The 13,422-nt window shown below is 29.2% G+C and overlaps 1 protein-coding gene and 1 long non-coding RNA gene across 5 annotated transcripts in view; one reads left to right on the top strand and one right to left on the bottom strand.

Moving 5' to 3' along the window:
• The window catches only part of Pde11 (Phosphodiesterase 11), a 232,432-nt gene that overhangs the window by 120,974 nt on the left and 98,036 nt on the right, over positions 1-13,422 (bottom strand). Inside the window, exon 1 of one of the 4 annotated variants that reach the window (XM_088197800.1) lies at positions 4,111-4,245. The exons of the other annotated variants lie outside the window; for them this stretch is intronic. Within the exon in view, the coding sequence (XP_088053926.1) occupies positions 4,111-4,237 (127 nt within the window). The 5' untranslated portion in view covers positions 4,238-4,245. Of the gene's footprint in view, positions 1-4,110; positions 4,246-13,422 lie in introns of those variants that run through there. 4 annotated transcript variants of the gene reach the window in all.
• LOC148229248 (uncharacterized) lies at positions 4,491-6,501 on the top strand. Its single transcript, XR_015811402.1, has 2 exons — positions 4,491-4,630; positions 6,270-6,501. It is a non-coding gene; the product is annotated as an uncharacterized LOC148229248 (long non-coding RNA).

A 13,422-nucleotide genomic window follows, 5' to 3' on the forward strand; every position in this document is an offset into this window, starting at 1 on the left:
GAGTCTAGCCATTTATTATGAGTGAGTGATTTTTTTTATATATTATATACATAACAATTTCAAGAGCTGTTAAATAGAAACATTTGTAATTTTATTTCATGGTTTATGTCATAAACGTTTTATCTAGAATGTATGTGTTGATTTATAGAGCAATATTTGAGCTATGGTCAAAAAGAACGAAAGTACAGTGTGGACATGTATTGAACTGTGATTTTTTTGTAGCTATCTCTTCATAAACCGACAACGAATATAAATAAAACAAAGCCTAAACAGCAAATTAATTTATAAATTCCTATTGATTCGATAATTAGATAAATTCCAGTCAGTAATAGCGGGGAATATTATTTTTCAACTTGAGTTTCGGAATCCCCTTTTATATAAGTAAGAATAGGACACAGTTTTTATAATTGAGATGCAATAACCAAAAAGTCATTCACGAGTACTAATCTAAGCGCACAAAAATAATAATGGTAATGCACCGTCGCACACCACAGCACGCGCGTTAGATACATTTAACAACTTATTTCGTCGCTTAATAACATGTTTTATATTCATATGTATATATACGATTTTTCAATAATTTCAAACAAACAGATGTATTTATAATTTACGCATATTTTTATGTGGAATAGCACGTGCGCGATTATTTTTTTAAGTGTTCCCGTTGCCGATAAGAGCTTATCGAAGCGCAGCATCCGAACGCTACGGGATTTCGTTTCTTTCGCGACAACATAACGCACATACACTGTAAATTTGTTTTATTTATTTTTTATACATATTTTTTTATTTCGTTTCGCCAGCTAAAGAAAGATTGTTTACGTCTGTTGGCGCCGAGCATTATCAACTGTGACGGTGGCGTTATCTGGGCGCGAGAGTACCGAAGCGAGAAATAGAGAAAAACAAAAAAAGATTTTGATAAATAGTAAGAATTTTGAGATATCCTGCTATTAATGGAATTATCTAAAATATAAAAATATTAAATCTGACTTATAATAACAGTCTATATTTTTTACATTGAAAACTTAGTTCTGATATGAGTATTTTTATACTGAACCAATGGTGTATGATTTTAGGAGTGGGAGTAAAGTTAGAAGTGGTAGTTGGAACTGAAAAGTAATAACGCAATTTATGTTTATCTAAATTAATTCAAAATAAACAAAAAAGTATATTTTTTGGATCAATAGTATTTCTATAATAATGTCGTGGTATATAAACTTGTGTAAATATTAGAAAAAATCACAGGATTTTCTGTAATACAGTTTTTAATTGTAGTTTATTAACGATTATGAATGGAAATATACGTGACATTTTAATGTCAACCTGTAGATTATGTTTGTTTGATTACCTTATTTTTTTTAATATAACTCAACTTTATTACAAGATAGATAAATATTTAACAAAGCTTAAATAACACAAAAGAGAAGTTGTTTACGTTGCAAAATATTAGCAATATTAAAAGCAAATTATAATATATTTTTAATTTTAGTCATGATTAAAAAAAACATGTATTAGCTAAAACATTTAGTTTTGATTCAAAAATAAAAAACCATATCATTTTTTTATGCAGTTAAATTTTATAGAATATTAAAACAATTCAATAAAGAACCCACAACAGACTTACTTTAGAATTGAAAAAATCCCATATAGATTTTATATGTTATCTTTTATAATATCGTTTTTATACTTATTTATATAAAAAAATAAAAATACATGTCTTAATTCAGGTTAGCTTATTTTTTTTAAACTAAAAAGCTTAGTTTTGTTTAGAAATGAAATTCTATCAATTATTAATTTAGTTACGTTTTATTAACTGTTCAAACCCTAACTTATGTTAGGTTCAGCTATTTCAGATTAATAAATTTAATAAGTCTTAAGCAAAAAGCTCTTGTACTTAATTCACGAAGGAACAAGAAATATCTTCACTTACAAAATTAAAAAAAGACTACATAGATTTGCTACGTTACCTCTTAAAATACTGTTTTTACTTAGATACATATATAACTTGTTAATGTAATAATATACTAACAACATTTTATAAACTAAAAAGTTTAGTTTTGGTTCAAAAAGGAATATACTATTAATTTTTACTTTAGTTACATTTCATAGATTATTCAAACCCTAGTTTATGTAAGGTTTAGTTATTTGAGACAAATAATAATCACTTTTAATTTAATCCATTTAACTATACTATCTAATATTAATTGAAAAGTAACTATTCACGATAATTGTTTAAGCATTTCCAATTTCACGTCTTTATTTTTGTCTACTCACTGTACAGATTTTATCTAATATAAGTCTCACTTTAAAATATGATTGTTAATATTTCTTAGAATAAATAAATAACAAAAAAATAGTGGTTCTCACGGAATCTAATTTTGAACATACATGACAAATATGTTTTCAGCGATAGTAACGAAGAGCTGGTCAGATTTATGTCAGACCCTTCTTATTCATTAAATGCGGCTTTTTTAACATATCATATTTGTTTAGAGTACTTATTGAATTTTTAATGTATGTAATAAATATCATATTTTGTATTTATATATGTATATACATTTTTATTTCATTCAAGAAGGAACAAAAATAACTGGATTTTCAAAATTACAAAAGTTCACATTGATTGCGCTATGTTAACTCTTAATACTGTTTTTATTTAGATAAACTAACATAAAAAAATGTAAATGTGACAATATACTAGAAATATTATAAAAAAGTAAAATAATTGCCTTAATTGAAGTTTTGATTACAGAAAATACTTTTTTGTTTGGTTTTGGTTCAGGAAGAAAACTTCGGATTTGGTTAAGTTTTAATAATTATTAAAACCCTAGCTTATGTTTAGTTTAGTTATTTCAGACGAATAAGGATTAGTATAAAATAAAAAGGATTTTTAATTTAAATCAAGAAGAAAGAAAAATATAATGGATTTTAAAATTAAAAAGTCCACAAAGATTTGATACGTTAACTCTTATAATATTGCTTTTATTTAGACACATAAGTAACATTAAAAATAATTTGTTTATATGACGATATATTAGCAATATTGTATTAAAATAAAATTATTGTCTTAATTAAAGTTTTGATTACAAATAGAATTTTTTATAAACTGAAAAGTTTAGTTCAAGTAGGAAAACTCTATCAATTTCTGATTTAGTTAAGTTTTATAAATCATACAAATACAGATAAGTGTCTAACTAAATATACTAATAATATAAAAAAAGCATTGTCTTAAATAAGGTTTTGAATACAACCTTTTTTTTATGAACTAAAAAATTTAGTTTTGGTTCAAGAAGGAAAGTTGTACTAACAATATTTAAAAAAAATAGTAATAATTGTTTGAATTGTAGTTATGATTGCAAAAAAAATGATTTTGTTATGTTTTATAGATTATTTAAAACCTTAGAATATATAAGGTTTACTTTTTTAGACCATTAAGGATAAGTTACCTCATAATTTATTTTAAAACTTTGCACACACAAGTTATTTTCCACTTGTGGTCGGTAAGTTTCATCTAATTAAAAATGTAAATCGAACGCACTTTGACGACAGTGAAGTCAAAAGATAGACATTACTGCTATAAACCGGAAAATATGTCATTTTTTATTGGCTTATAATAATATTCATTAAACTTTAAGGAATAATATAGTTAAAAGTCGATTCTAAGTTATAAAATTAATCCCACGATGCTGAACTCTGTTCTATATTAATATGAAAAGCTCATTCCATATGTGGTTAACATAATTTGGGTGCTTTATGTTACAAAATTAGAATGATAGCAGTTTAAAAAGAGCAGAGTATTAAATGTTTTAAGATGGAAAACTCAGGTGGAAAATTTTCCCATTAAGATTTAGTTGGGATAGGTTAGTTTACGTTGTACTTGCAAACTTAGTCCTAGTTAGGTTAGATTGTACTATTTCAGGCATGTAAGGTTAATTTATTCAGCAGGATATTTATAACTTTCATTGCACATTTAAAAATGTGAGTGAAAAACGAGTGCATTTTTCCGGTAGCGAACTCGAAACTTTTCCGGAACAATCAAGATTTCTAGTAGTCGAAAGCGGAAGACAACAAAGCGAAAAAGTAGTGATAATAGTGCCGAACAAAACACACTACCGAAGCATTTCCTTATTAGCGGGCAAGTCATCAAGTAGTGCCAGGGCGCGGCATTAATCGGCTTCTTGTTGCCGGAGGCGCCGCACGTATCCGGCAGCAGCGTCCCGGCGCGACATCTCGCCGGCATGGCGCTAGCTCATCGCGGCTAGGATCGGAGAGCACACACACTCGAACGAACCCGTCGACGAAACTCCACCGCACGTACGGTAAACACTCGCGCACTGTGCGCCGCGCGTCCCGCCGCCGCCGGCTCCGCGAGCGGACTGAGCGATGCAGGGCCGAATCGGCGGTGGCACAGCGGCAGCGGAGGCAGGGCCGCTAACGGGTTGATGAACGACGGTGACCTTGAACGCGCGCACACACACGGCCGCTGGGTTACGCACGGCCGGATGCATCGCGCGATGCACTTTTTACGGCCGTGTAACGAAAAAGCGTCACGGAAACCATTGCGCCCTAGCTCAACTCTGTTGCATCCAGAGCTTCCAAAATGCCATAGACCAACGGCTACCAATGAAGATCAGTAAGAAAATTTTAATACTACATATATATTTATATAAAAAAAATAGTCTCCTGCACTTAAAATGGCAAAAGAGTAAGCTACAATTAGGGATTATAATATCAGTGATACCAGTATTAGGGCAAAAATCAACATTCGATACTACCGGTATTACAAAATGAAGTACCGGTAGCCAAACTGGTCCCCACAGTTTAAGTTCTTATATATATATTTATCATATATTAAAGTATATTATATTACGAGCTAGCTCCATTTAAATTAATCCATAAAAAATAATACAGCGATAAATTGGATTTGTAATAAATTATAACAAGGAAAACATAATTTGAGGTGATCGATTGTAATCATAATTCAATTCCATGTTTTTTTTAAAAGAACGTTGATTAGCAAAAAAATGTATACGTGCATAAATGTATATATTAATTTCATTAGTATATTCTTTCCCGCACTCAATAATAATAAATTATGTAAATAAGTAATTATCTAATGTTTTTTAATCAAATTTCATAATTTAGGTGTCAAGAGGCAAACGACGATATATGTTTTTTTGCTGAGCACGTCACAAACATTCTTAACAGCTTAACGCCCGCGGACTCGTATACGAGTCCGCGTTTTCTTTCATTAAAAAAATACTGGGGTACCACTAAGTTTGTCTCTATATGATAATCAAAGATGCTAGTATACTATTTCAACGTAATAAATTATATTTTAGTGAAAATTTTTGTAAAAAGATTTTTTTATGCAATATATGAACAATAATTATTTATTCTATGTAAAAAAAAAATAGTTTGTGTTAAACTTCTAACAGAATTAAATTTCAGGGTCTAAATGTCTGGCTAGGTAAACATAAAATCGAAACATCAATTAACAAAGTGTTTCAATCTAAAATTCTGTATGTTATTGTAAAATTAAAAAGTAAAATCCTTACGCTATATGTAGATAAATTAGATAAGACTGTAATCAAAGAACTTCCAAGAAACATCATCCATTAACTTACGAACATTTTTCCCGATGTTCGTTATTTTGAAATTTCCTCACCATTTGGAAAACCGCAATGATTCATAAATTAAAAAATCATGAGAAAAAAGCTACAATTTGGGTAAATTATCGCCGTATTAGTTTATTGTAAAATAATTGAAAAAAAATATATAATTGCACTTAAAAGAAACTCTGAGGAATAAAATCATGAACGAAAAAATATGTATTTTTCATTCCTAATATTTTGTGTAAATTGAAAATGGTTGCAATATTTACAAATTAGTGATTTACTATTTAATAATATGTATGTTTAAATACTTATATATTTTTTTGTGTAAACGATTTATGAAAAATATCCGTTTAAAATATAATATAGTAATTTTCACTCACCAAATTTTTCGACGTCCTTTTTCTGTTTACAACTGTTACAGACACATTTATTTTCACCATTACACTTATAAACCACACTATATCACTATTTATTTTTACACTTTTTTATCTATTTAAATATTTTTTAAACATATAAACACATTCGTCACTATCAAGAGAAAATTTCACAACTTCTGCACGTGTATCTTTCCTTATTCCATGTACAGAACAAACACGACATTTTCTTATAACATATGTCTCACACTTTAATTTTTATTGGCTGATGGTTTTTCAGTTCATCCGAGAGCCTTTTTGATGGATCGACAGCACAAGCACGGTAAGATGTGGTAGAAACTGGTGAAATGTCTTCAGAATCGATAGATTCCACTGAATTCTGCATCCATCCTTTAGCCTTACTCAGAAGAAAATCTTTGAATTTAATTTTACTGTTACGATTCAAATTTCGATAGACACTGAACGAATAAAACAATGCATATTAAAATAAATAAAAAAGCATTTGTTTGTTTTTTCCGTTGTTATTTTTTAAATATTAGGTAACTATGTATTGATCGGCGTGATCAACACTTCATATATTTATTACAGTCCATTATAGATTGAGGCTTATATATTGTAAGCCGGTCGTTCTGGTTTTTTCCCGTGTCTCATCTGGCTGTTATGAAAAGAGATATAATTTTGAAACCTCTTTTCTTATTTGTTTTCCAGTTGTTAATTTTTTTTACAAAAAGGGGTCATCTTCTTCGTCCATTTTGGGGTGATTGAAAATATTTTTTTTAAATAAAAATCACAATCACTATAGATCACTGAGGAAAGAGCAATTTTTGCGGTACGTTTCGGTCGATAATTCAGAAGAGACTAAATGTACTGCATTCCTTTGATTATAAAATGTGTGTAATTCCCGAATTCGAGGTGCGTCATATACTCTAATAGATTAATTTTCAAAAGGTATATTTATGCGAAAAATCATAAGGAAGCTACATATTAAATTTTAGTAAAATATCTTAATTGATTTATAAGTTTTAGGGAATTTACTAAGAAAGATAATCGTTTGTCATTATTCTGCGAAATCGCCCGGCACCAAGCAAAGTTCGGCAAAAACAACCCGGGCGGTAAGCTGTTAATATAAATAAATGTCTAGCAATTGTATTTATATTACTTAATAAGTATTCGTGTTTAATTTTAAAATAATATATTTTTGTCCTTGACGAAAATAGGTTTGAACGAGAAAAATATTAATATTCTATGAAAATTAAAATTAAAAAATATATTTAGTTCGTAACGTATATATAAAAAAATATCTTACATAGATAAACACTGATAAAAATTCACCAGAAAGTATAATAATCTATTTTTATATTCTATCAAGCGTACATTTGCCACGTGCGGTTGATTTTCCCTTCGACGCCTTTGACAACTAAGCATTATGTCGCTTTTTTTATAGAAGAACAAATACTGGGTGGCTTATAAAAATATTAGTTTAAAAATATTGTATATATGATGTAATAATTTAATTCTGATTTGATATAAGCAGCATATAATAAATCACAATTTTATTAGTAGAGTGGAAAAGCAAGAACAGCTGTCAGTTTATACGCAGTATACGATGTTTATATACTAAGTCACACTATCGTATATGAATAGTTTAAATTTAAAGATATATAGATAGTACATGATAAAGCTGTAGCGTCGATCTTTTAAAATGCAGTTTCGATCATAAAATATATTGTGGTAAATATGACAAAAAAAAATTAAATGATAAATAAATTTAACGCCAAAAAGAAGGCGATTTTATAAATTACAAGAGTTATTTTTATTATATATTAATTAAATACTAAAGCAAAGATAAATTCGATTAGAGAAGTTCAGAAAATAATGCTGTTAAAATAATTCTGCCTTCCATCTAAAGAAGTTTCCAAGAAAGAATGCATATGTTCAAACACTTGGCACAGACCCACTCTTTTTTATGCAGCGGTAAAAAAACATGACAAAAATATATAAATAAATAAATTTAATATCATTATGTAGACGATTTGACAAATTAAAACAGTTATTTTTATTATTTATCAAATAAATTATCAAGGCAAAGATAAGGCCGATTACAGTAGTTAAGAAAATCGTTAACAATTTATTGCTATTTAAATAATTCAGATCTCTATTCAAAAAAGCTTCCATGCATATGTTCAAACACGGATCCACCCTTTTTTATGATGGGGTTGTAAAACATTTAAAACTATCCGTTTATTTTTTAACAAAAAAGGCGCAGTGAAAATGTTTTGGAAATCAACAATTTAACCAAATCTTGTTAATGTTGCTTTTTCTAATATATGCAAATCTGTGAGTAAACTTGCCAATTGTTATCAATTCCTCAAAAGCATCAGTGCTTTCATTTAAAGCTATGGCATAAGACTTGGGGATATTTATATGTTTTTGTGACAGATTTTTCTGCTACGCTAAAAAACATACAGCCTTGGCCATAATAATGGGACACCCCTTAAAATGGTGTGTAACTCTTTACAAGTGCATAGTCTGACCGAAATACTTGAGCAGGTAGTTCTATATGCAATTCTGAGAACTATATAAATAAATTTGTAAATAATAATAAGGAATACTATAATAATAAACAAACATTGTCGATAAAAAAATTACTGCGACTGAAAATTATAAAGCATATATATTTTTATTTTACTTTTAAAAATCCTTTGTATAACTCGTATTTCAAGATAAATCTATATTAAAAAGTCGATGGGCAACTTGGGGAACATTTAATTTAATCTTTTTATGGCATTAGCTTATTCAAAACTATTTTAAAAACAGTGTGTACTAAAAATCCATATGATTTTTTCTGGAAAACCTTGTTTGTACATACACGTAATTATACGAAATAATTTAACGGTACTTGCAAGAGAATACTATTTAAAGTGATTTTCAAAATAGCTCAAAACGGGAAAATAACGACTATCACGCAATTTTCTAAGAACGTCTACGGTTCCAATGAATAACTTCAATGCGTAGAAAATTGGATAAATACATATTAGACGAACACACGCGAAACCTTCAAAATCAAAACGAAACGTACTACTTACTGGCATGATGCGTAATAAACCAGAAACGGTGGATAACATACCTGAAACGATAAAGAAAAGATCATTAATGACTTGACCAAATTGTTTACTGCAAAAAATGTTTACACAAAAAAATACTGTTCAGCTTAAATAAACATCGCAAACGAAATCATCACGCTTCTTCACACTGCGCATTTTGATACGTTATTCATGACAAAGCATACGTGACTATTAACTTTATTTTTATTGAGTAAAATTTGAGTGGTGTCATCGATTCGAGAGGTCTCACACTGAACCTATCGAAAGAATTTTCGAGCTCTATTTTTCATTGTTGATCGTAATGTGATATTCGAGCGTGATTCTTGTTTCTACGGAGCACTCACTACGTGCTTTTATTTATCATCCGCCTAATCCTTCCTGTTTTCACAGAGCTTCGTCGCTTTCCGGATAATTCCCGTAAGAGTAGAAGGATCTGAGGAAAAAAGGTTTTCCACGCTCCATCTCCTTCGCCAGAGGCAAAAAACGGTTACGTAACAGTCGATTTTTTCGGTCGGGGTATGTGGAGACTTTTGGGTGTTTACTTGATGGTGATTCGCGGTTTTTCAGGCGATTAATGCGAATAAATTGCTGTAAGCCAAGGTAGTTGCTATTGGTGAAAATGCACGATTATAATAAACTTTACTAAAAAAAAATATTATTCGGTTTTTACTTATAATTTTATGCCCTCCAGAATTATATTGTTGTATTTAAAATTGACGAGCTATATTATATATTTGTAAATATACACATAAACGCAATTTCAATACACACAGAAATATATTTTTTTATATAAAACTGTAGTTTAGTTTATGTAGCATTAAAACATTTATATTTAATATATACCTTTAGTTGAATTTTAAAATCGCATAAATAAATGTTTATTATTTAATTATGCTACATACGTCATAAAACTGGATATTTTCTAGAATTCTATATTGTATACAATATAAATATAATATGTAAGCATTTCTCTGAAGTCGTCCTCTAAAAACTGTTTCATTAATAAACATAGAATGAAGTACCTGGAAATATGTTTGTTGAGATTATGTTTAAAATAAACTCTTATACATGATACATGTATTAAACTTTAGTAACCATACTGGTCAACCGCAATTTCTTTAAAAATCTTTGCGTAAAAAACTTTTCATTAACTTTATCTTTAATTTAATATTTACCGCATCCGCATTGTCATTCTTTTTAGTAATTTCAATGCTAGCAATGTAGATAATTATAATATTTTAAAAAAGGTCAGCGGCGGCCCTGATAAGAGCTACGGAACTGAAGCACCATTAGCTGTGCATATATACTTACAATAACGTGGTAGTGGTCTCTTAGAATTTGATATAAGAATAATAATACATTTATTTTCACAAGTAAGAACTAGCGTATTTTAAAATATCACATACATGTGTATAAATTTCACCTTTATTGTAAGTATAAAAAAAATATTTCACTCTATAAATATCAAATTTATAGAAAGATGTCTATATTTATCGTCACCTTTTCTATATCATATTATTTTTAATGCTTATTTTCGTATACTTATTTTTTTAATTTCAATATTTTTATAGTATATGTATCAAAACGGTTGAAGCAAAATTGCATTGTTATGTAATTTTGACACAAATATTTGTATAGAAAAATATTGTTTACAATTAAAAAAATGCTGTACGTTTCGTGCAATTAATATATGCTATAAAAATGTTTCAATAATGTGCAATACCCAGAATTGCACAATAACTACAATTATATAAAATCCAGCAATTATCGAAGATTAAAAACTCAACTCTTATTAGCTTCGAACACACGCACTGTCCTGGTGTCCGACGGACACCAGGACAGATCTGTTCGAGCTTCGCTAAAGATACACGTACAAAGTACGGACAGTGGACAGACGGCGGACAGAAAAGTTTGTGTTTTTCTCACCATACACGATCGGATTTGTCCGCCTGTGGACTAATAGTTTCTAAATATGCGTTATTTTCAACTATTTGAATAGCTAATAAATAGTGAACAAATATATTTGTAAAGGTAAAATTATATAACCAATAAAATATATTTTTTGTTACTCCTGCTGCGGAATATATAATACTACAACTCGAATAAGTATTGCCATACTGAATTACTTAAGACAGACTTAAAATTAAACATCAATCGTATTGCTTTAAAAGACATAAAAAAATTAGCACCAGCCATTAAGAAGGTGTACTTTATTAACTCGGAAATATGAATAATTTCTGGAAATTTGGCAATTACAAAGTGTTTTCTTCTTTATTATATTCTTTGTCGGCAATAATTTGTTATGGCCGTAACTGTTATATATAAAATAAAGATAAGATAAATGTTGCAAAATAAAAAAGGCGCAATTAGGATGAATTATATATAATTCAGTGGTTTATCTTAGAAAAAAGTGACTACCTGCGTTGTTAAGATATACAAAGACTTGATTAATAATACATAAATCTGTTGCAAAATATTACACTAAAAATATTATTTGATCAAATACTTCACGAATAGTATTAAAATAACAAATATATTTGATATACGAATATTCGAATAGTTTGATTTAATCAAATGTAAAAAAAATCGTTTTATTGATCGTTTAACAATCAATTTAATTGTTAAGCGAATTATGCAAAATAGTATCTAGTTTATATAAAATTTCATGAAAAATTAGCTGATTTCTTGAAAATTTTTATAGAACTTTTTCTTGTTAAAAAATAAATTTGTACAACTATTTTTCGCTGCATTTATTTTATACCACTGCATAAGAAAGGGCGAGTCTGTGCTAAATGCTTAAAAAAATGCACGCTTTCTTATAGAGATTTGTACGTATTTGAATAGCAAAAAAATGTTTACGATTTTCAAAACTACTCTAATCGGTCTTATTAATGCTTTGGTAATCTAAACATTCCACAAATAATGAGATAAGAAAAAATCGCTCCGCATGGGAATCGGCAAATTTATAAAATGTATGGGGGCTTTCCACAGAGTTAAGCCATAAAATTTGCTTGTGGGTGAACCTAGTTTTTTTATTTTTATCTTATTTGAAATTTAAAATAATCTAAAGTAGAAACAGCTGGTATTGACAATTTTCTCTACAATTCCGGTATATACACAGTGGACCAAAATTCCCAAATGTAACTCAACGTTCTGTAATCAATCGCTCTGTAAGTAGATTGATCTTACATATTTTATTAGTTTTATAGCTTTATTCTTCACACAATCTACAATCAAGAGCTTATCTAAACTTCAAACTGCGTGGAATCATTCAAAGGAATGTCCTTAAACTGCAGCTAATAAATTTATTGTCCTCCGAGCATTTATCGCCACACCCATATGAATTATGTTACTTTCAGCAGCTTTTATCGTTCGTGTAATAACAGAGTACACGATAAACGATTGCCTGGCTTTTTAATATTTTTATTTTTATTATCCTGTATTTTTCATTGTTTATTTAAATAAATTGCAAAAAATATTTTTCATTAGCGTCTTACAAAATTTGCATGTAAATTGCGTCTCCACACTTTCTCGTTTCAAGCGGTCTTAGCTATTAGTGCTAGACAACGACTGATATTATATTATAATATAGTTTGAGGGCTTTTAACGCAGGGGTTGACCCGGAGGAGTGCTGACCGCCACAAATTGCTCGAACCCGGTGGTTTTGGCCCTTGGGCGAATGTCGACTATTGCATCTCGAATTTACTTTAATAATGTTGTGTGGGTGCGAGAGGGCGTGAAGAAAATGGATATTGGATATACACTGTGAAACCTTGTGTGTGTTAGACCTTTTCTATCGTGAAACTATCAAGGCACGTGTATACATAGTAGTTACATATGTTGTGTGTACATAGCAACGTTCGTATACAGTAATCCGGAATATTGAACAATTTTTAATACCCACGAATTCCAATATTAGTGCGTAAAATTTCGAGATTTCGAGATTCTTTTATCAATTATAATCGAGTTAGTACGTATACAGATTTAAAATGACACGTGCAAGAGCACTTGATGCTCCAATGTGGAATAACAATTTAATGGATTCAGAATGAAGCAATTCAGAATGCGAAAAATATTAAATATAAATATGAGACCGCATTGATAGTAACGAATAACATTTAAATGTATGCTAAACATGTTAAATTTAAGACTTGGACTATTTTTTAAGCTTTATCTTTGTCAACACAAATTCATTAATATATTACACACTTTAAGGGTGAAAAAAATCAATATAAGCTAAAGTTAAGATCCAGAGATAAAAACAGGCATTTGATTTACGAAAGAAAAGCATACATAGCAAAATTAAAACACTTGTACTAACTTCAGTCG

Source organism: Plectrocnemia conspersa, unplaced genomic scaffold, assembly GCF_051122295.1.
Source record: "Plectrocnemia conspersa isolate PC_06_02 unplaced genomic scaffold, ASM5112229v1 ptg000011l, whole genome shotgun sequence".
Lineage (NCBI taxonomy): Eukaryota > Metazoa > Arthropoda > Insecta > Trichoptera > Polycentropodidae > Plectrocnemia > Plectrocnemia conspersa.